The sequence below is a fragment of the Lutra lutra genome, chromosome 15 (genome assembly GCF_902655055.1).
Source record: "Lutra lutra chromosome 15, mLutLut1.2, whole genome shotgun sequence".
Taxonomy (NCBI): domain Eukaryota; kingdom Metazoa; phylum Chordata; class Mammalia; order Carnivora; family Mustelidae; genus Lutra; species Lutra lutra.
In genome coordinates this window covers 29794268-29818650 of record NC_062292.1, presented here as the reverse complement: position 1 = coordinate 29818650, position 24383 = coordinate 29794268, and the positions used below count along the sequence as shown (strand labels likewise).

Genomic DNA, 24383 nt, shown 5'->3' with positions numbered 1-24383 from the left:
TGGATGAACATTGTGATTTATACATGAAGGGAAGCAAGAGTCAGAGACGGCTGACATCGTTGGAACGGTAGACCACTGGTGAGATGGCTGCAGGCGCCCAGGAGAAGTGGTGAGGAGGACAGAGAAACCCGGGGTGTGGAGGAGGAGGAGAGACGGGATTACTGGACCTCTCATGAAGACATCAGTTTAACAACAGACTCAAAATCAGTATGGCATGAAGTCAGACAAACAGTGTCCCTGCTCGCACGAAGGGCCATGACATTGGCGTGCGAAAAACACCACAGATCGGACTTCACTGCGCTTAAAATTCAGGGCTTGGAAGGCCTTTTCCCCCCACAAACCACATAAAGGGAAATGGTGACTGTGTGAGTTTCAGCATCTACGCCATAGAACAAAACAGTAAAATTAAACCTTTGTCGCTCTCTCAACAGGAAGAGTAAGCCATTGCACTGAGGCGGGCCGAGGGGAGACAGGGAGCGGGGACACACGACAGCCATTTCAAACCAACAGGAGACGACCAATCACGTCTTCCCTCTGTCTGTGTTACTCAGCATTTTCGACTTGGGAAATCTGGGAGGAACGGTGACGAGCTGTGTAGGCTTTAGGCAGTGAAGTCACGGGCTTGCACACTCAACAGGACTTATTTTAGAGCCGACAGATTATTTCTCCTAAAGTGTCACAAACAAGCCACATGTATATACTGCAAGTTTATTTCAATCACACAAACAAAGTTAGCGTGTAGGAAATTGAAATGAAACAGTACGGTAAAAATAGCAGAGAACCGAACAATTGAAAAAGGAAGCACACCTAAAGCATGAGAGTCCAACATTCATCAGTGTTTCATCTTCAGTTCGGACTGACGCGTGAGGCTTGCAAACTGCGGACAAACCGGGAAACCATGACGACTACTTGGGGGAGATGTCAGCACCGCGTTAAAATGTGTACATTCAGTTGGTTTGCAATGGGCTGCTGGCCATGTACAGAGCACGTAGGACAGATATGTCACGGGTCACATCACAGTGTTGAGGAAAGAAGCGCCTTCCTGTCGTCAGAAAGGACCCCCTGAACTGCACGCAGCTTCGGACAGCCAGTGAGCACAGCACGATCACCGTGGGCACGACGGGCTCCAGGGAACGTCAGCTCACTAAGGAAAGTCTTAGGCTTCTGCTTCCCATCTTAATTACCGAAATCTCTAACGATGACAAAAACTGTCCCGCAGGACAGCCAACATGTACAGTGATTGGGAAGAACACGTTGAGTGATCCGGGCGAACGCACACGGATGCACCGCGATGTGACCCAGCACTGGCTCTGTCCCGTTACAAACATCCTGGGAGGACTGGACCAAGGCACGAGACAGCGAGCGCAGACGGCAGCCCCTCACTAAGGTCCAGCGTGCGGTTCTAGTCTCTTCTCTGACTTTGGACCACTTGTACCCAGTACTCTAACCTACGAGAGACTAACTTCACCGACAAAAATCAAGTGATTGCTCACCTGATTTATAGGGGACAGGAGTGTCTACACCATCCAAGTGTTTGTATAACCAAAAGGACAAAAATAAAGATCAAAGTGCCTCTGCTTTCTTCTAGAAGACAGTACGTTAGAGGCCAGCTGCAGCTTGAATGCCTTTCCTACTGCTGCCTGACGATGAGCGGTTGACAGAGAACTGCACAGCTGAATTAGGATAGCTCATCCATCACAGATTAATCTAAAACTGAACTCTCTACAGAAACAGGAACTATTTAACAAGGAAAACAATTTCCTCACTCAAACCCTTTTGAATGGTAAACTATGCTACCGACAAGCTCTGTCTGACCGAATGAGGTTACAAAATCTAGAAAGCAGATGAAAATGGATTATTTCTTCAAAATTTTAGTAAAAACTTCAGATAATCAAAGATTTCAAAGCAAATATGGCACATAACTGAAGCATAAATCAAGATGGAGAGCCTGGAGAATTTGTGATTTCCTAAATTAAGAAAAAAAAAATCTATCATTGCAACATATAGGATTTCTCCCCTATTTTAATCTTCGCTAGTTTCCAGGAGAAGGGCACGGGTTAAGCCCGCACACACCCGCATGGGGTGAGGGGGGGTCTAGGTCCTTCTTTTCACCACCTGAGTCTCGCTCGGTCACAACAAGACAACCACACAGAGCCCCTCACTGGTCCCCTCTACTGCATGGTGTCCGTGACCTCAGTTTCTGCGGACATCAACTACTTCGTGTTTTTCCACGTAACAAAATTCAAAAGCAGCTTCTTGGTCAGGAACACATACCTGTCCAACTGCAGGGCACCTAGGTAGTAAAGCAACTGCCAAATTCAGGGATCGGATTTTCGAGTTCCGCAGTACGACGTAATCCCTGGGAAGCTCAGAATCATGTTTCAGACCATTGAAATTACTCAAGTTAAAATACGAACAGCTGAACACATGATGTAAAAGATTGAGTACTTGGTTCTGCTAACATATTTACCAATTAAAGTCACAAAATAGTCCTCATTATTATTCATGCAGGTAATTGAGAAAAAAAAGTGCAGAAATTAACTTTAAAAGAAAAATTATTCCTTCCCTTCCTCCCGCCTCCCCCATACTCTACAAAAGGTTTTCCCTGGGACCAGGCCTTGAAAAGGCCGCTACGTATTAGTGGGACATGCATTACTGTCTGCAATTAAAAAAGCTAATCTTGTGGTGGTTGTAATTACATTATAAAAATGTCCACATGCATAAATCTAAAAAAGGTTGAAAACCTACAGTAAGTCTACAATATATTGTTTTACATTTGACCACTGGTGTGTTATGTAGGAGTCATAGATTTTGGTAAAGCATTTTAACAATTTAGGAAGGCATCTAAATCTTTAAATTCTGGACGAATTTTATGTTTTAATCTACAAAATTGCATGAAGGCTAACTCGAGAGACTTCCTATCATTCTAAAATTCCTCAAGCCAGACAAACCATTTTTAGGACACTTTCTTATAAATATCACCCTTGGAAAGCACATACAATTCCATTTGTTCCACATTTTAGGATCTTAACCTACACAGGGCTGATCTCCATCCCTCACGGAATATCAAATGTGATAGGGAAGACAAACCTGAGAGAAACATTTACAATACAATTGTGTAACTTGCTCATTTCTTCGTCAGCACTCTCTGAAAACAAACTTCTTAAGCCTTTCTCCTCTTTATTTTAGCAATGAATTGTGAAAAACGTGCGATTTTGTCTTGACATGAAAATATTTCAATGCACAGCGATCTTGCCTGATAGGTTTAGTATTTTCTGCATAACTATGAAACAGGAATTCGTATCCGACTCTTTCATCCTGTTGAAAAGGTCAGAAAAAAGCAGCAAACTGGGAGGGAAATAGCTTATCGCCAGAATAACGCGTCTGAAGGCTCGTGAGGATGTTGGTTTTCCTCTTCCGACTGTTTGTCTCCACTTTCTTCTCGCAGCTCACAAATGTAGGGGTTTGTTGTTAACAGCTGTGGTTCGCAAGGCTCTTTGTCCAGACAGAGTCCTATGCCTCCTCGGTTCGTCTCTCTACGCAGAATTGGACTTGCTCAGTTCTTGCCTGATCGCTGGGCATGAAAAGGAAACGTATTTCAAGTAAATACAACGGTGAGGTAAAATCAGTGAGAGATTCCTTCTAAGAAACCTCAGTGGCTGTCTTCAAACTCCCAGTAACAGAGAGCCAAGCAGACCCCGCATCTGCTGCTGCACAGACTTTGGTTTTCTTTTTCTTTTTTGTTTTTTTAAAGATTTTGTTTATTTATTTGACAGAGAGAGATCACAAGTAGGCAGAGAGGCAGGCAGAGAGAGAGGGGGAAGCAGGCTCCCCGCTGAGCAGAGAGCCAGATGCGGGGCTCGATCCCAGGACCCTGAGATCATGACCTGAGCTGAAGGCAGAGGCTTAACTCACTGAGCCACCCAGGCGGCCCCAGACTTTGCTTTTCTTAACACAGAGACAGTACTAGCTTGTGTGCACAGACACACACACACACGCACATGCACACGCTCATTCGCACTCTCCCTTTCGTGTCCACAATGATAACACGGACATTGTGGGCTCAGAGTCTATAGAGAAGGCAGCAGGTTGGGATGTGAGGCCAGAGACTGTCCCCTCTGCCTGGACTTTGTTCTGATGTTAATCAACCCCTGTCACATAGGGACCTCGTTTAATCCCAATTTTTACAAATAACTTCCACCGTAAGAAGGAGAGGGCTCCTTTCTGACATCCTAAGCCATGTGAAGGGCAGGATACTATGCAAAATTGTTTTATGCCCTCAAGTAATAAACTGGTTATTTTTTATGTGCATTTCCTTAAAAATGGGTATTCTCCAACATTATAGAGTCAGCAAAACTGTTTATATACTCACCATCAATGAGCTCTTCTTTTAGCTTTGTTAATTCTTTTCTCATTTCATCTAAAATGTCCTAAAATATTAGAGAAAAACATCAGAAATACAGGGAGAAAAAATTACTGCTACAAATATTCTTGCTCATATAGAATTTTAAGAATGCATGAAGTCTGCTGTATGGTTTCTGTTGCCGGACTCCCTCCCAGACAAAGGCTGTCTAATCGCAGCCGGGCAACTCCTGTTTTAACAGTCTTCCCAGTCTTCACTTATTTCAGCCTAGCGAAACGGGAAACATTACAGTGCTTTCTAAAACTAAAAATAATTCTGTCATCCAGAGAAAGGTAGGCTTCAGGTCATTTCTAGAAAAGATAATAGGCTCTGCTTTTAACCTTGTCTTCTGGGAGCAGCCTGGAAGATGGTGTGTAGGGCAAGTTCAGGGAACAGGAGATGTAAACCAGATAAGCAGATCCTGGCCTGTGTGTGATCCGGTCTGAAGTATGGGGTTCCTTAGGAATCGCACTATGGCTGCCAAACCTTCCTTCAAGGAATCCGAGACTCCCCTGGAGCTGCCTCACAGGCTGCCCTAACTGGCAGAGGCGAGGGTGGATAGGCCCCACCTGGATCTATGTGGTCTGACAGGGCGGACGCAGGCACACGCAGCCTCTGAGCACTGGAGACGTGGCCAGTGTGAAATGGGATGCGTTGCCAGGGTAAAACACACACCAGATTTCAAAAACTTAGCATTAAGAAAATAACGTGTAATAATTCTTTAGTAATGTTAAAATATTGATTACATACTGAAATACTATTTTAGTTACATTAAATTAAACTAAATACATTAAAATGAATTTCACCTATTTCTCCTTACTTAGTTAATATGGCTATCAGAAATTTTAAAGTACTTGTGTGAGCCCTGTTTGTATTTTGATTTAATACTGTTGTTCTAGATGCTTCTTCCTCCATGAAGACCACTCCACCTTCAAATATTTCGCAAAATCTGTATTTATAAGTTCACTTTGAAATAACGGACCATCACCCCACCCCTGCCCAAACTTAAAAAAATCATTGAGAACAGGGGCTCCTGGTGGCTGAGTCAGTGGAGTGTCTGACTGTGATTTCAGCTCGGGTCATGGTCTCAGCATTGTGAGATCGAGCCCTGCGCCGGGCTCCGGGCTGGGCATGAAGCCTGCTTAGTACCTCCTCTCCCTCTGCTCCTCCCCTCCCCAAATTGCCAAGAACAGTGTCACATGCCAGCTGAAAGGGCTCTGACACGGTGACGCAGTTTGAAGAGTAACACCTACCCTTTGAATGATTAGTTTCCATTATGGGACCTTTTCTAATACTGCACACCTCAGGTAAAATTAAATTGCTCTAGTTTAAGGTTCATTTTCTTAAAAAGCTTTTCATGTTTAAAATAAGGTTGAAATTATCAATTAGTATAATAACTCCTCCACTTTACCAATGAGGAAACAAGCACAGAAATTATTAGTACAGACATCAGATATCCTTACTCAAATTATAGTAAAATCAGCCCCAACAGGAAACCTTTCCTCTCTTCTCCACTACTTCAGATAGCCAAAAATTTACCACGTGTTCAAGTGTGTGCAAGCATCTACTTTAAAGTGTTTTTAAGAAAAGAAAGCCATGTTTAATATACAGGAAAATTAGGGCTTGATCATCAATGACCTCAAGCTTCCTTTTCAAACTATGTAACTCAAGTTAACTTTTCTAATAGCTTTGCAACATAAAAATCAGATTTATCTGAAGTTGGCTTTGAGGAATGATCTGGGCTCTGATCCTGACTCAGCTGCTGACCCAGCCATGGGACCGAGCCAGGTAACTCCTCGGAATCTCAGACACCAAGTCTGAGTCTACACACTATCCCACAGGCCTCCCACGAGGACCAGAAGACAGCACCATACTAAGAGCCCTGCTGGCGCCTGGCCCGCATATCTACCGGCAGGTCAGTCTGAGGCTATGACAAGGGCTGGTGTGGTCACTGCTCTCAAAGGCCCCCAGGGGTGTGGGGCAGGAAGACCAAGGAGACGAGACCCTGCTGGCGGCAGCAACTATGGGTTCCGGTCCGTGAAACTGACCATTGTCTAAGGTGTGTACACTGGCCCTCCTTTAAATTTTTCTTAACACTACCAATTTTTTTAAATTGTTTTACCTCTCCTGGGAATTAAATATTTTAAAGCCCCACAGCTCTTCTCGCCTATCAGTCCTTCCCCTTTCTTGTTTGAGTACCTATGTGTATAATGCAGAGGTATCCAAAATATGGACAAGATCCTTTTCTTTTTCAGAAAGTTGAGAGAATTGTTCATACTGTTTCGTTACCTATCTCTCTCACCTAGCTGGGCGAGTGCTCACCATTCAGTACATAACACGCTCATTTTTGATTCCTTAATGACCACTGGCCCCTGCCTGACACTATAGAGTTATATACTTCTACAATATTTTCTTAGCATAAATTCTTGGAAGTGAAATTATTTGGTTCAAAGGTAAAATATTTATTTTTAAGGCTTGTGATCTGTTTTCCTAACTGTTTCCTAGAAAATAAAAGAATCTGAGAATACCCATTTCCCCGACATTCTTGCCAAAACCAGATTCACTGGGTCCCTTTTTGCCAATGGTAAATGAAAAGTGCAACCCCATTTTCCTTTACAAATACATACCACGCGCTGACACTGAAAGCTGATGTTACGCCATTAAGACACCTGCCCCACCCTCCACCACTGCTGGAACTTTATGTGAACACACTGAACCAAAAAAACGAAGATTTGAAAAAATTTGGTACTCATGTTGCTGTTTCCTTTGTACAGAAAGATCTAAACTCTATTTCCCAGTATATTCACCATCCATCAAATGCCAGCACAGCAGACATTTTTACAGAGAAAGCAGTGCACGCGGCGGGAAAGGGAGGGAAAGCTACCGTCAGGCGCCTACCTGCTTCAGCCTGTCGTAGTCTAGCCCCTCTGTCTGGACGCCGTTGGCACTGGGCTGTGATGAAGGTGCAGATTTTGGTCTGTACAAATGGAATTTCCAGGACAGGTAAAAAAATACTTGGGATGTTTAAGGAGTTCACAAAAAATTGCAAATTTATCAACCCAACATCAGATTTCGGTACTTTTCTTAAAACACAGATATTAAAAAGTTAACTGTCAAAGTTGCAGGACTGATTAGAACAGAAAATAGGAAGCATTTTTCACTTTGCTCAGTGTTTCCAGTTCTTTGTAAAGAAATTAGACAATGGTGACAGGATGACGGTGTTCCTTCCGCAAAGGGCAGAGGAACACGTTCTCTGCCTAAGAGATGGGAAACGGGGCCGTCTGCAGCACACTGACCAGGACTGGACACACCGGACGAGCTGTGACATGGAGGCCCCGGGGAACACAATCTCATTCTTCTGAAAGTGTGCAAACCAACCACCAAGATGCATCAGTTTACAAATCCGATGGTTTATAGAAAAAGCCACTTTAGTAATAAGCACATGATCTGTTCCATGTGTTTCATGCCATTTCAAGCATCCAAATAAATAAGAATGATGGGGAAATAATTAAAAGATTCATATCCAGTTGGCTATGTGGCTGTTTCCAAACAAGTTTTTATGGAGATGCTATCTGAACAAGTTTCCAACTACTTACACAAACTTATTTGGCCTTAAAAAAAAAAAAAATAGGGCAGTGCCTGGGTGACTCAGTCAGTTAAGCGTCTGACTCTTGGGTTTCAGCTGGGGTCATGATCTCAGGGTCGAAGGACTGAGCTCCACGTGGGGCTCCACACACCATCGGGAATCTGCTTGGGATTCTCTCTCTCCCCCTCTCCCTCTGCCCCTCCACCAGGAGCACTCTCTCCCTCTCAAATAAATAAATCTTTAAAAAAAAAGAAATGCCACACAGATGTAGTTTGCCAATTATTACTACACGCTCAGAAATTTAGCCTTTCTTAAAAATTCAACATGAAGAAATAAGTCTTAGAAATTAGGTATGCCTTAAGCACAAGCTTCAGTATCAAATAAACCAGTCATGGCTCCTCTCCCATTCCAGCAAGTAGAGAAAATCCCAGCGGAAAATCTAGAGTCTTAACTGGGGACTCCTCTAACATTCTGGTTTAATACTATTAAGTGGCCACAATTTGAGGACCACAACTCAGTGCAGATGAAAACTATCAGCTGAGTCATGGATCTTCAAGTTTGCAGAGGACCAACGTCACAAATCTAAACCAAAACTGGTATGCACAGTAACTTCTCAAAGTTATGATTTCATAACTCTTAAAGGCATATTATGCTCCAAACCCACAGGCATTGCTGGGGAAGATGAAATAGTAAGTTAATTTGCTTTCATATCAAACATAACAGCTTAACATGTTGTTATATAAAGCAAGTCGATCAATTTCATTTTATGAGACCTCGGCTGCTCTGCTTGGACAAACCAGGGAAACCAACTTTCAGAAAACTTCATTCAGTAAGCCCTGAGCGAGGCACTAGGACAAAAGAACACTTACTCCCAGGACGTATTTCCTTTCCGCTTTGCGGAGGGGACTGCTGTACCCCCTGGTCACAGAGGAGGCAGTTAAGGCCCCGGCAGGCAAGGCAGGCACTGTGGCCACAGGCCGGTCTGGGGAACACCCCTGACGGTCCACACACTGCATTTCAGTCACCCACGCTGCCTGGCCCTGCTCGCCAGACTCACACTCTTCATTACTTAGCTTCTCCCTCACTTTTCACATTTAAGTGGTAAAATCAGTGAACACTTTTCTCCTAAGTTATATAATGAGTATTCCCAACGTTCACATGAGTATCTACAGTATGCTAAAGTTAACCGGGCAGTGTGTTATGAATATATCTGTACTTATTAAAAACACATTATTGTTCCATAATAAACGATCAAAGAAACATGCAATTAAGAAATTTTAATTCATGCCAACATGCAATCCACCACCATCACCATGATGATTAACTAAAGGGGGGAACTTTTCATACTGAAGGAAAGAAGTAATCACCACTCTTTTAAAAAAGGTTTATCGACGTTATCCTATCAAGGGGCCCTAGTAGGAAAGCAGCAAAAAAACTGAGAAGATTAACAGAAGATCTCATTAAATGCTATTTTCCTATGTACTAGCAAATTTTCTAAGTAAGTCTTCTGGTGACAATGATTAAACTACATTGAGAAAAGAGGAAAATTATTTCATGCTTGTAATATAAACATTTTATGCAGATTCAACTGACTGGCAAACTTACCAAATATTTTTATCATCAATAGCATGAAAATAATTTGGCCAAATACAGTCTGCAGAACTCCTGACTCACTGCCATAGGCACCCCTCCATATACTGTTTAAGTCATGTTCCTAGTAGACTTTCACTACTTTCACTTGCACAGGATAATATGGGCGTACCTCGGTTATTTATCATCTATGGGTTTTCACCACAACTGACAACAAAGTATGAGGCCTTCCCAGAGGTTACTGTGTTACCTCAAAACAGCTGCCTAATAACTACCACAATATTTAAAGTCCCTGTTCTGCCAAATCAATTCTAAATATAAGCTTGAACACTTGAGGAACTTTTAAAAATTGTCAATTTCTTTAGTTAAGAAATATGTAGTTCTTAATTTTAATTAAAAAAAAAAAAAAAGTGTCACAGGACTCATCCTAGAAAACCAGCTGCCCAGGATGGGAGATGTCAGATTGGGAAAGGCACATAACCTGCCCCCAAGTGCGGACAGGCCGGGGATGTTCCTGCAGGAATACGTTTCTCACAAGCGCAGCTGTGATGTAGTCCCGTGTTCCATGAACTTCCAGTACGAGTCTCCTACTCTACCTTTTAAAGGCTGTCTCAAGCTTCTAAGAAGAAAAGCCTTTAGAGGAAAATGCAACAGCTACAGAGGGCCTGGAGAAGACACAGGCGGCCTCATATGCCACTCCAGCCTTGCTGGGGTATATGCTGTTCATATGTATCCTGATCCAACTAGGGAATCAAGGCAGGAGAATAAACCCTATTAACTTTCCTAATCAAAATCTCTTTGTGTTTTTAAAAAAGTGCTCTAAATAAAGCTAAATACGAAAGATTTGCTCTTCCTCAAGTCATCTCCCTCGTGGTGATTACCAATCCAGGTAGAAAAAGCTCAGCCCTATCCTGAACATGTTATTCCGAAGTCTCAAACCACAAAGTCACACCAGGATGATACCTGTGTAATGAATCATAGGACCTGTTGTCAAAAACAATCTGATTTTTCCTTGGAGAATCCCGTCTATGAAGGGGAAAAAACCATTTAAAGGGAAACACAATAGAACTTTTAAAAAATAATGCGCACTATGTTCCTGTTTTATAGATTTGTAGTCACAGCCGAACAATGAAAGGAGTCCATTAACCTTAAAATGATAGTTTTTTTCCCCAATATGAAAGGAGGTACTCGGACACTAATTCTAGTTATGTAACATACTCGTTTGACAGCTGCAGAGAACAAAAAGTAAATCGTGGTGCGTTTGCGATGACCACCTTTAGAGAGTGCACACATAGTAAAGGCTACTCCACAAGGTACCAACAAGTACCGAAACACAGTAGAAATCACTGTAGCCTTAAGTTCGCAAAATTAACTCTTCTCAGAAAGCAAGCATGTGAACTCTCTTTCTACCTTGAATATAAGACCTGTGAGCTCTTACTGAAAACCGTGTAACTCACAAATTTATCAATGGGACATTCTAGTCATAGTTTAAGGTAATTTTAACAACATTTTTGCTTTTACCCCACTACCTGGCATCTTCACGGAATAAATACGGCACAGTGCAGCACCTCACGTGCATGACCGGAGTCAATCCGTCCCACCCTAACACAACCTCGACATGGACGTTTGTAAGAGAAAGGGGTTCCTTCCCCGCCACGCAAGGATGAGGTGCACATCAAGTGGCCATATTAATACAATGGTTCTCAGCAGGAACGGGGGAGAAAAGTTGGGAAGAAAAGCCATACAGTTTAGCCCTTCCAACATACTTGCGAAATCTTTTTGGCTTAAAACCGCTTGGCGTGAAATTTTAAGACACGTATCACTGGCTGGCTCAAATCTATCAAAAAGTGTATGAGTGGTCAGAAAACGACCGGGCGTTTCCAAATTTCCATTTCAGGAAAGGTGAAGAAAACCAACCTACCAGAGCAGAACACCATTATGATACACTGCTAGATAATAAGAACCAATACTTGGTTAATCTACAGAAAAGTCCTAAAAACGAAAAGGTGACTTTCAGAACACTTATTAAACTTCCTTTAGAAGTCTGAATAATCTTTTAAAGACTATTTTTTAAATGAACCTAAACACATCAAGGAACTTTTATTCCACTTGGGAGAACCCACTTCATGTCCCTCCATGGACTTAGGGTTTGCTCAGGCTCACCACAGAACCCCTATCAGTAAGGTACAGATGAAGAGTACACATAAACAGGAAGATTCTTCCCTGTCCCATTTCTGTCTTCAAAAGATACATGGGACATCACAGCTCTGTGCTCTGATATATACTTGATAAATCAGGCTTCAAAATGTGCTAGTGGAGAAAATCTATAAAAACTGCCAGAGACACACCGGGAGGCCACATCAATCAGGTATCTGATAAGCATAAATGTGTAATTTTCTCCCCTGTTGAAACCGTGTCCACCAAAAGCAATTCTTGCATTTTCTCCTAAAATAAAATACATTCATCTTATAGTCACTGAGAAACTAAAAGCTTCTACATGGTCGAAAAGGCTTTGAGGAACTTAAGAAACTATGCTATCACCAAATCCTTCCTACCAGCACAAAGAACCACATAAAAAAAGTCCAAATTTAGATTTAGGCTAACATTGAACAGATTTGTGACAATGTGAGGTCTATCCTTGTTTTTTATTAGTTTTCTATTATTAGAGCCAAGTTTGCTTTTTAAGAGGTTTAATACTAAAGCAAACAACTCAGAAAGAAAAGGCCAAAACCTTTTTAGTCTCTAAACACATACTTTTTTTCTGGAAAAAAAAGTAAGTCCTTTAAACTATCTCATAAATCCAGAAAAAGTTTCATCTATGTTCAATTCCTGAGATATATATTTAGTATGACAATAAAATATGCATAGCTAAGAAATGCTGAAATTTGCTAAGACCATGCCTCAGGGCCCCTGGGAGAAACAGAAATCCACTAGTCTTGTTTCTGGGCTCTCTTTCCTAAGTTGATTTTAACTAGAAGTTTCAACTGAGAGAGAAACCAATCTTTCTACTTCACAAATTCAAAACTTCAGGTTTTGTTTTGCTCTCTCTTAAACATTGCAGGCATTTCTCTCCTGCTGCCTTTCAATTTAAAACATAGAAGTTTCTTTGAAAGATTATATTACCAAAATGAAGGCTGTCATTTTGAGACTACTGGGGAAACGTGACTATATCACATAATATCATTGTTCAATGTTACATTTCTTGAGAGCGATAACGGTACTGCAGTCACACAGGAGGATACCCTGGTTCTTCGGAAAAATGATGAAGGATTTTTGCAAACTGCTTTCTCACTCTCCAGAGGAACACAAAGGCACGTCTCTTTGTGTCTCTCTCTGCCTTACACCAGTGGGGCAAAACTAATAACTGGGGAACCTGGGTAAGGGGCACACAGGCATGTGCTCTACTATTCTCTCAACTTTTCTGTAGTTTTGAATTTTTTAAAATAAAAAAATTGGGAGGAATAAAAGCGAGCTTAAAATTTCAGGCAACCTGTCTAAACAGTAAGCATCCAGACAATCGCTAGGAAAAACACCATGGTGCTCAGCAGGAATAGGATTCCAGGTTTTATCTGCTTCTCTGTACAATTTCAAATCCACCACTAGAGTCCGGAGAGGTTAATTTCTTTTAGATACACGTGTAGCATAAAAGTCAGAAAGTAGACATACCTGGAGATAACAGGTGACTTGCTGCCATTCATTGTATTTGTTCTTTCCCAAGGTTTTCTTGTTGGTTCTTTAAAAATAAGGAACATAAGTTATGAAGTGCCCTACATGCTCCCAGAGTAATTTATTGAAAAAAAAAAAAAAACAAACAAACAAACAAAAAAAACGAAATACTAAGTAACCTTAAATACGCTTTTGTACAGATGAAAAGTTTTTAGTTACAATTCTGAACTTTAATTAAAATCTATTAAGGATCCTAATTTGTAGATGAGAAGATATTAATAAGCAAGTGTGACAAGCCCCCCGGGAGAGCCACAAGCCGTGAATCTCCGACAGCGGAGGCCTACAACCAGGAGGCGCACCGCCTCTCTAGCAGAGCAGGGCTCCCTATCAGAGACGGATGTCTCAGCTTGGGACCCGGGTAAGAATTAGGGAGCGCAAGAGTGAAATTATGAGCAAATCTCTATAAAAATATGGTCATCCCCTCTGGCAGGGTGGGGCAGATTCATAGTTCTTCTCAAATTGTACATGGTTCTGTGACTCTAACTTACAGTGGAGTTCTACAGTTTTTGTGTTCTTAGTAAAAACATCTATGTTAATTTTGGCTTCTGGAAGAAAGATAAAGCTATTACAGTAAGTAGTTCATAAACCAGAAAATTTTTAATGGAAGTAACATTAACAAACTGAGCTGAGTCCTATTTAGGAAAAAGTCACAATATTTACCACAGTACAGCCTTCAAAATATTGAATAATCACCATTCAATAAGGAGAATGTGAGATTCTTTTTTTCTTTTTGACAAATGGGTCGCAATCACACAGACTTTTTTTTTTTAGAATTTCTTTTTTTTTTTTTTTTTTAAGAATTTCTAAACAATGGAATTCCAAAGGTCCCCGACAGTCTCCAACCAAAAATGGGTAGGAATTAACGTGGACATTTCCCTATAAAATCATGGCCATTATAGATGTTAACTCATTGAAATTACCAAATTTATTCACATCACTTTATTTTAAATTAGATAAAAAGCTGAACAGGTAGATCTGCTCTTCGCTTTGGCCAAACACAGGGAACGGCCCCTCCCGTCCTCGTCACCCACCCCGCACCGGTCAGGTGCCTCCAAGGGCAGGTAGTTTGTTCGTATTCTACGGAACAGCCTCGCAACCTAGAGTCCTTGACATCAGAAACCTCACGGAGTTCAACACCACTTCCCCAAAGCTGTAATGAAGCCTCTTTTTTCCTTAAAAATGAGAAGTCTTAGTTCCCCGATTATCAGTATTACCCAAAGGCATGGTCAAAAGGACAGCGCTCTCCATCTGAGAATGTTCTGAAATGGACATCAGTGCTAACTGCGTGCTCACCGCAACTCCACCTTTAAAATTCCGGGATTAAAAGTCCTTCCCTTTCATCTAATCATATATGTCTCCATGCTCTAGTGAATCACCTTAAATCATCAACAGCTATACACATGGAATGTGTAAAAATTATGATTTTCGAAGACAGAATCATGAGATTCTGATCTTTGGGTTTTGACAGATCTTTTCAAATCACGAAGGCAGAGGACAAGCAAGTCGCTGCTTTTAAGGATGAACAAAAAACAACATTTCCATCACCAGGCAAGCACTTGGCTCCAACATGGGTAAAGAGGGCATTTCCAGTTGAGGAGTATTAGTATTTTGAGGTTCATAAAGGTTAAAATAGACCTCCTGAACTTACCGGGTGTACTTGTCGACGAGGCCTTAGAAGTTACAGGCTCTGACTCTTCCTAAACAGAGAGGAACACTTATTAATCACACGGAGCCTACCAGAAACCTGGAGCAGAGACTCAGAGGCTCACACTCGTCCACACCCAACACACCTGCTGCGTTGCCTGCCGTGCCCTTCATCAGCCCCCTCTGCCTTCCATCGCAGCCCAGACCTGCCGCCTCTGTCTTCCACAGCCCCTGTCCGGCCCCGGGCACCGCTACCGAGACAGGCGTCAGGGCACCGGAGCCCAAAGGTGGCAGGGAAGCAACGGTGCGGCGTGTCCGACAGGGGCACGCGGAGCAGACTCGGGGCGGGGGCACAGCTAATAACCACGGGGGTCCCAGCGGATCAGTCTAATTCTTTCCTTTTCAACTCGAGGAAAGAGAGACCCGAAGAGACTCTGAATGCCGAGTGAAGATGCGGCACTCGCTCCCAGCTGAGCGCCGTGCTCCCCCCACTGCGGCCCCCCAAGCTGAGCGCCGTGCTCCCCCCACTGCAGCCCCACCCTGGCCAATCTCACAGGAATGCTCTGAAAACGCAACACAGCGGGCTTGAGACAGCCATCCGTAACATGTGCAGAGCTGACATAAGAAACTGAACGTCCAGCTAATCTTGGACTTTGCTCTCCTAAAGAGCTACGCCTGGCTTTCCCATTTTCAGTTGTGGTCGACTCTCCTTATTACTTACGTTTTTGTCCTCTTTTTGTTCTGTTTCTACTGTTGATCCCTTTTCAGCAATTCTTCTCCTAGAGAGAAGGGATATCCGATTTTTAAAAATTCATCTTAGTGTAAGAACTACTCGGAAAGGGAAGAGCCACATCTAGTGACACTGCACTTGGCCTCAACGAACACAGCCCTCTCGGTCCTGAACGCATTTACACGGTTGCTCACTCACCTCCTGGCCAGCAGGGCGCTCATCTCTTCCATCAACCCACTGCCTCCTAAAGGAAGGGGTCCATTCCCACGGCCCGTGTCCGACTTCAAGGAGGCTGCGTTCACACCGACGGTAGTCCCTCCGCTTGGGAAAGAGCCATCCTCCATCTTAATGAGAATACAGACTGTGTTTAGGACCTTAATTTCAATACAAACATCCAGATATTATTTTTTAAATCTTTCTAAGAACCTGTGGCATGACTGATACTAACATTCTATTAATCAGTGGAAGTTTCATCCCAGTTTACACCAACAATAATGGGATAAAACATTATCACGTCTCCCCGTTCCCTACACTGAGGACACGTCACTGTTGTGGCAAAAAAAAATGCGTAATCTGCCAAAACATGCATAATCCAAATGCAATCTTGAAGAAACTATTGGGGAAACCAAACTGAAGGGCAGGCTCCAGAGTCAGCTCTGTAGACCTCGCCCAAGTCAACCTCATGTATGAAACTGTGAGGAATTGTCCCTGATTTTATGGCAAACTCGGGACCTCACAGCTAAATGTACCAACTGATCTCGGGCTAGAAAAGAAAAGTCCCCTAAAGGACACTGTTGGACAATACATGACATTTGAATACACTTGCAGATTAGAAGAGTCCATCAACTAAACCCCCCATTCCTAAGCACTCTCCAGTGGGCATGGAGGTCAATGTTCCTGTTCCCACAGACCACACACTCCAGCGTTTAGGGAAATGGGGGTGCAATGTGTCTGACTCACTCTCAGTTCAGACAAAAAAGGGAGAGTGTGTGTGTCCCACAGAAGGAAACCCATGCACAGAGAATAATTAAGCAAATATGACAAAATGTGAAGTGGTGAGAGTGGGCGGTGGGTTTACAGAAGCTGCATTCTCCTGACTTTTCTGTAAATGCAAATTAGCTCGAATTTTTTAATCAGTGAAGTAACACTGGGTTCATGAAAGGAGAAGGCAGTAAAGAGGCTACCCTAGTCACCAAGGAGGAAGAGGCACAAGCAGACAGCACGGAGATGGGAAGATGCATTTACCCGGGACACTTTCCTCAGTTTCGCTCCGGCGATGGCAGCCGCAAGTCCAGTCAAAGGGCGATTGTCTTCAGACGCAGATCCGGCAAAAAATCCAGATGCAGGGAGTGGGGGAGCGGGAGGCGGAGGAGGAGGCGGGGGTGCTTGATTAGGAAGAGGGGGCGGCGGGGGCGGGGGTGGAGGCCCTGCAGCAGGGAGTGGAGGTGGAGGCGGAGGCCCCGGGTGGGGGTGTAGCACTGCTGGAGCCGGCACTGGCCCCGGAGGGAGTGGGGGGGGCGGCGGAGGTGCTGGTGGTCCCAAGACAAGGCCTGAGTGAAAGAGATGTTAAATAAGACCGTCAACAACAGAGCCGGTTCGGGGCAACGTCGTGGACAGGGATGTGGGATGCCTCAAACATTTCCTGCCTATTCGTGAATTGTATTTAAAGTAACGTTTAAAGTCTAGATCAGTGTTAAAAAGATACTAAAATGCAAAGCCAAGTATGTGAGGTCTTACTTTAACGTTAGAGCTTTATTAACAGAACTGTGCAACAGTCACCCAGCTCCACCTCTGGGGTTCTCAGGGTTGGGGAAGTGCTTCTAAAATCTGTGATGGAGGCAGCGCCCTGAAGAAGCAAGCCTGTGCGGAGGACTGCAGTTAGGACGGATGGAAATAACAGGCCCCCAAGAGTCTGTGTGAACCTGTCACTGTAGAGACCCTGGAGCCTACACCTGTGAAGACCGGCATTTATGCTCTGACAGATGGCCACAGTGGCTGGACTGAGAACAGGACAGGCGGCGGGGGGGGTCCCCGGTTCAGCATCTTAAAAACGTTCCGCCTTCAAATGCCATGTGTACAGAGTCACTGAAGTGAAGCGATCTACCAGAACAAATACAACCTGAAAGTAACGGCCAGAAATAATTAAATTAAATGATACAGAATTTGAAGCTCCTCCTAGTCTAGAAGACAGGTAAGAGAGAAATGTCTCCAAACCTTGTAAAAATCACAGAAGTGAACGAGAACTTATTCAGTATCAGAAGACCAAATTTAAAGGGGTATTTTTAGGACAAATAAGATGCTATTCGCACATGGGGTGGTAATTTTCTTTTAACTGTAAACAGCAGCAGCTCTTAGAGGAACACAGAGCAAAAGACTGCTTCTCTCCCTCGGGCTATGGGCTGTAAGGGCTCGGCAGGTGGGTCACACGTGACCTTGTCAGGCTCACGGTGCCTCCCTGTCTGGCATTACTGTCATGGGACACAAGTCCGCATGCACTAGAATTCCGACTCAGTGTTTAAGCATAACTGATGCGTCCACAAGGAAAACTTTTTACACACACAGCAATAACAAGTCTTATTACTTAAGAATAAAGATTTTTTAAAGGATATTTAAATCTAGGCTATAATCCTGGTTCTATGTACAAATTAGTTGTCACGTTCCTTCCTGTAATTCCTGCTAAATCCTATCACTGCAAAAAAGGTGGGGTGCCAGGTGGCTCAGTGGGCTAAAGCCTCTGCCTTCAGCTCAGGTCATGATCCCAGGGTCCTGGGATCAAGCCCCAAGAATTGGGCTCTCTGCTCAGCAGGGAGCCTGCTTCCTCCTCTCTCTCTGCCTGCCTCTCTGCCTACTTGTGATCTCTGTCTGTGAAATAAAAAAATAAAATCTTTAAAAAAAAAAAAAAGAAAGAAAAAGAAAAAAAAGGGTTGCCAAGCATCTCCTTATTCACTTACGGAACCAGGTCCCTTTCTCCTTACAAATAATCTAAACTTAGAAGACCACGTCCTCCCTCCCCTGTTACCATGACGGCAAGTTGGGGCAAGTGGAGAGGGTGGGAGGGATAACTGCGGAAGATGCTTTTTCTCTTCCTGTCCCTTCAGGCCACGACTTCCTGTAATTCTGTAGCATGGAATCGGCTGGGGCACACATCATGCCTGCCATACTCCCCCCACCCCTTGTGCAGTGTCAGGCTGCTCCTTAGGATTCCAGGTGTACCTAGTCTAATGTGGGAAGCCCAATACAGGAGAGGCCAACATGAAACAGGGCCCAAGAATCGGAACTGTTCAGGAGGAGACTCCAGGATCACACACGTCCTGAATTCAGTTGGGAACCAAACAGAATCTCTCAATTTCCCACAAATTAGAGAAAGACAGGTTAGGTCACGTATTTACCGTGTAGCTAAATGTGTCAACTAACATTTTCCTAGTGGGGTTTACAAGGGATGTGCCACGGAGGCCCTCAAACATGGAATACCCCTCCAGCTACAACGCTGTGGGAGACACCAGACCCCAGTCAGTTCGGACACTCCTCACGCGGATCCTCCAGCTGCACTTAACCCAGCAGAAGGAGCCTCACTCCTCTGCTACTTGTTTAAATTTCAGAAAGTCGGGCACAATGACACAGGGCTGCTCGCCTCTCCAACCCACCCCACCTCCCCACGCTTCGAGGCAGTGACATCTGCTGACACCACGTTTCCAGGACGCGTTGTCAGCAGCAAAAACAGAAGCCTTACCCTGTTGGGCTGGAGTCTCGGCCGGCTGAGAGGCTGCCTGCAAGCCTGGCTCAGAAGCAGAGGAGTCCCCCAGCACAGAGTTTAGAGGAGTCTCCGCAGAGGCAGGGGCAGCTGCAGAGGGAGAAGGGAGAACACTAGGCTTGGATGAGGGAGTTGAGGCAAGAGGGGTGCTTGGAGGAGGAGAGGCTTGAGATCCACAGTGTGAGCGCGGTGCGAGGGAAGGCAGCGGAGGCGGCGGCGGCGGCGCTGCTGGCCCTGAGGTAGGCGGCGGAGACACTGGACATGGGACAGAGTCAAGCGGCCCATTGGGTGCTGTTGGTGATGGAGGCATTGGGGGCACAGGAGAAGAAACACAAACAGGGAGGACAGGCCTGGGCCCAGTCGCTTTGCCTGGGGGGCTGCTAATCATTACTGGAGGAGATGGAGGGAGGGGCGAAACAGTGGAAGTAGACCAGGCACAGGGCTTCGAAGCTGAAGGCTGAGAGGAGGGTGTGTTCACAGGAGAAGAAGGCCGAGAGTTTTTGTTCAGAGGACGAGGAACTGTAGCGTAATGGGGAAGAACAGGGTGGAAGGCTGAACCTACAGATGCTGCAAAACGTGTCGCTGAGTGTCGAAGTGGTGGTGTAGGGGGTGTGGAAGTAGGTGGCAAAGCGGTCACTACAGCATAGTCGGGAGTGGCCTCCGACACCGGAGCTGAGATGACTTTAGCATAGGATGGAGGAGGTGCCGAAGGAGGCTGGCAACTGGCATACTCAGGAAGTGGCGCGTTATACAGGGAGCTGTCGGAGGATGGAGCTGCACAGAAGGTGGGAAGCAGCAGCAAGGACAGGATAAAAAAGGAGAGAGAAAAAGGGAGCTAGTAAAGCCACAAAACCAGCATTCAGACAAAATGTACAAATGCAGACCACAGTCAGTACCCAAGAACTAAGCACGTGCACAAGAACTGATCTCACCCGAGAGCGTGTGAACTCGTTCATGCATTTTGAAACCCAGAGGAGGAAGAAATCTGTTTTCTATTTAGCTGATAAGTATACTGATAAATTGCTTAAGCTTATCCCTTGCAAGAACAAGACTATCTTAATTCTCACTGTTTAGCCCACTAAAAGGACATTAAAATTACAGGAATAGGACCACAAACAGAAGAATACATCTGCTGGTCTTTCAAGAACAACAAATAGTGCAATTGGCAAAAAGTTTTACAAAGGGCTAGGAACCCCCTATTCAATGTTTATTTGTGGATAAGTGTTGTTTTGTCGGCTATCACCCCAGAAAATAACTAGGCAGTTAAAAACAAATATTGCAAACAACAAACCAATCAACCACACTGGGACCCACAGTGAGACCTTTGATACAGGCCATATGGAATAGAAAGATCATTCTGAAATCCTATTCCAATAAATGTCAATTTTAATGACTGACTCAAATTTTCACTTTTCTCTTAACCCTTACGTCTTTCAATAAACTCCATCGGATTTAGACATTTTCACTAAAATTTTGCAATACCAGGACATCCGTAAACTGCTTCATCAAGTTTTAGAGAGGGTATTTTCCTCCTTCGACAAGTCTAAGTGCCATCAAGCACATTTCTTGAATCCTATAGGATTCAGGACAGTTGAGGCAACCTCAAAAGGGAAAGAGATTCCTAGTTCACGCAACATAAAACGTTTCCCATGAAAAACACACTTGCACTTTACAGTCAATTTACTGTCAGTCAGAAGAATTAGAAAGCCGGACTACAAAGAGCTTTCCTAAGTCTCCAAGCAATAAGTGCCATACAGAGAGGACTAAGAAAGTGGTAAAGTAGCAAGTGCTGCGTGTTTTGCCCTGTCCACCCTCCCCACACGCAGCGCCCCACACCTGGTGCCCCCGCAGCGCCGCGGAGCCTGGCATGCACTTCTTACCGGCGGCCGACAGCCTGCGCTCACGCTCCCACTCCAGCTGCTCTCGCTCCAGCTGCTCCTGCCGCTCCCGCTGCTCCCGCTCCCGCTCACGCTCCCGCTGCTCCTGGCGCTCCCGCTGCTCCTGGCGCTCCTGGCGCTCCTGGCGCTCCCGCTGCTCCCGCTGCTCTCGCTCGCGGTCGATCCGCTCCAGCCGCTCCCGCTCCAGCCGGTCCTGCCGCTCTCGCTCCCGCTGCTCCCGCTCCAGCTGCTCCTGCTCCAGCCGCTCGCGCTCCGCCCGCTCCACACGCTCGCGCTCCAGCTCCTTTTGTCGCTGCTGCTCTTGCAGCTGCCTGAAATGTAAAAATTATAACTATCAGAAATATGCAACAATGGCTACTCCTCACTGACAGCACCCACTCATCCAGATGAAGCTCTGCGCGCCTTAGTTCTGGGGCAGATACCAAGTGGAGTCTTCGATCAGCCAACACCCACCAGTGAAGAAATGGGACCGGTCAAGCAGCCAGCGTTCCAGACAGGAAAACGACTTGGTCTGATCAGCCACACACGACACCAGCGTCTCACTCTAGTCTGCACTGTTCACGAATGAAGTACTACAAATAAATGAACTCCTGCTACCAAATGTTCACTGTACAAGGAACACATCCCTTCAGCAAACACAATGGCTGGCTGCAGCCACAGCTCCGCGGCAGTTGGCTTCTTTTACTTTTGTGCCTTGTCCCTACGGCTTTGGAAGGACTGCCACCAGCAGGTTGGCTAGGGCTGAAATGGCACCGTGTCTCAAGATTTGGATACATGGCTCCAAACTGTTTGGGAATGGTGACTGGGCCCACAAGCAGCCCTAGAGATGAGAGCTCCCTTTCTCCTCTCCAACACTGAACACCATCACCGTTTTTACCGGCGGCCAAGAGGCTTGCTCCCTCAGACAGCCCACACCCTGCCCTTTCAGAGCGCAGCATCTGACCCACGGCTGGACGCGCTCTGACTGGCTTGCTCCCAGGAGAGTTCAGATTCCATGCTCGTGTGAATAGCTCCTTTCTCTATTAAAGGTAATAATAACCCTTTGTCACAAACGCTGGTCGTATGTATTTTCAACTGTTATTATTGCTTTTTAGATGCCTTTGATTTTTAAAGTTTCATTTAAAACTACCATGTGTTAACTTTGTTAAAGTCGTGATCTGGCTTGTAACTTTTCCACCGAGAGTCTAATGCTGGTATTCCTTTATGTGATCTGCCTTTGCGATCTTTCTTGGCCCCTTCTCACAAGGTTATATAATTACACATTTTTACAACAAAACTCTTAGTTCCTATGAAATTCATCTTGGGTTTGGGATGTGTAATAAATACTGAGCTACATCACAGCACCATTTAGTTGCTTGTGGTCCTGATTTGGGATGCCAACTTCATGTGTCTTCACTGTTTCTGAAATTCCAGCATGTTCTGTTGGTGGATCTGTTTGGTATGGCACCAGTTCCTTGATACTCTGACATCTGAGATAAACACCTAGTAGGGTGCAACCATCCTTATCACTCCTTTTTGAGTTTTTCTAGGTGATTTTCAGACACTCAGCTTCTTCTGGGTACATTTCGGAATCCTTTGTTAAATTTACGCCTTCCACCAAGACCTAGCCTTCTCAATTCTATTAATGCTTTATTAAATTTGGAGATCAGTGAGAAAAACATTCATGTATCTTAATCTCCTTGTCTAAGAATGTACGGAATGTCTCAGTATTTGTGCAATTAAATTAAAAATCTCCTTTCACTCTAGGACTTCACTCCTTCACTTCTAGAACTGATGCTAAAACGTGAGGCCCAATGTATATGGCTCTGAAACATACAGTTTAGTTTCAACTTCCATACATATAGGTAACAGAGCAAGCAAATGTCTCCATGTATCCAACCCAACCTCAACAATAGTTTTGGTATAAAAGTTAACTCTCCCCAAAATAAAAAATAGCCCCATCTTATATGTATTTCATAGCATTGTAGGTACGATTAAATGAAGCTCTTTAAAAAGTTCCTGGGGCATAAAAACACTCAATAAATGTGAGCCACAATGGGGAATTTCACATGTGGACTTCTCTTGAACTGGCTAATACACCGCAGGGTTCCTAGGAGAGGCACAGCTAAGTGACAGACTGTGGATGCCAGCCTTTGTCCCTCCCAGCACTACCAGGAAACCACTTTTTCTCCAGAAATCTCTCCCCTTCATGTTTCCTAAACTAACTATAAAAAGGAAAGAGGCTACTTGACAAGTGAGCCAATCCCACTTGTCTCAGAAAAGCGGGGAGGCTCTCTCTGGGCTTATCCCTGTACTTAACAGTACCTGCATGATGTGTGTGTGGGCAGGGGTGGGGGTTTGGAGCCCAACAGTGGCGCTCTGTGTGAGCAGTCGCTGTGTCAGACACTGGCCACAAAATTCTAAGGCAGACCTTTAGGGTGCAGTACTGACTTCGTGATCCTGGTGGACAGAGCACTGGCTGCCACAGTTTCTGAGGGGTAACAACAATATTGGTGAAGGCAAAAAATTCAGGATATTCACAAGGATGTTCTCAATAATAAATGAGAAAAGAGTTGGTTCTTTTTCTAAATAAATGAACTCAGCTGGGACTTACATTTAAAACACACCATATGTGTCAAAAAATAGGAGCACACACTATACATGTGATACTCTAAGCAAGCTACTGGGTCCAGAAGGGAAAGACACACCCGTGCTATTCTAATTACAACGCACCTGTGTACAGAAGCTGAGGGAAACTGTTTAGCTTCAGAGTGTGGCAGCTCCCCAAGAAATCTAGGACAAAATGACACAAGTTCCTAGGCCCTTTTCTGTTCCCATGCCATCTCTTTCATTTTATTCTTTTTAACACAATACAGGTACATAAAGCTTATTAACAAAAACTAACAGTTCATTGCTCCAACCTTCCCACCCATTTCCAATTACTGTCAATTCTTTTGGGACATTTCTTTGAACTTCAGACACTGCCTACGGGTAACTCCTGTAGCTCCCTCACCACACCCAAGCCTCCCCCAGCACAATCACAGGAGAACACACCTTCCTGGTGAAATCGATATTCA

At 44.4% G+C, this 24383-nt stretch overlaps 1 protein-coding gene across 13 annotated transcripts in view; it reads right to left on the bottom strand.

The window, feature by feature from the left end:
- Positions 1-692: 692 nt before the first annotated feature.
- The window catches only part of ENAH (ENAH actin regulator), a 134932-nt gene continuing 111241 nt past the window's right edge, over positions 693-24383 (bottom strand). For 5 of the 13 annotated variants that reach the window (XM_047704444.1, XM_047704446.1, XM_047704445.1 and 2 more), the window contains 11 exons: positions 21310-21638; positions 19409-20203; positions 16924-17228; positions 15877-16022; positions 15670-15727; positions 14953-15001; positions 13245-13311; positions 10542-10604; positions 7301-7379; positions 4373-4430; positions 693-3574 (listed from right to left, as the gene is read on the bottom strand). In XM_047704444.1, coding sequence (XP_047560400.1) covers positions 3537-3574; positions 4373-4430; positions 7301-7379; positions 10542-10604; positions 13245-13311; positions 14953-15001; positions 15670-15727; positions 15877-16022; positions 16924-17228; positions 19409-20203; positions 21310-21638 — 1987 coding nt within the window. In that variant the 3' untranslated portion in view covers positions 693-3536. The remainder of the gene's footprint in view (positions 3575-4372; positions 4431-7300; positions 7380-10541; positions 10605-13244; positions 13312-14952; positions 15002-15669; positions 15728-15876; positions 16023-16923; positions 17229-19408; positions 20204-21309; positions 21639-24383) is intronic. The other 8 variants (XM_047704451.1, XM_047704452.1, XM_047704447.1 and 5 more) reach the window with 5 other exon arrangements.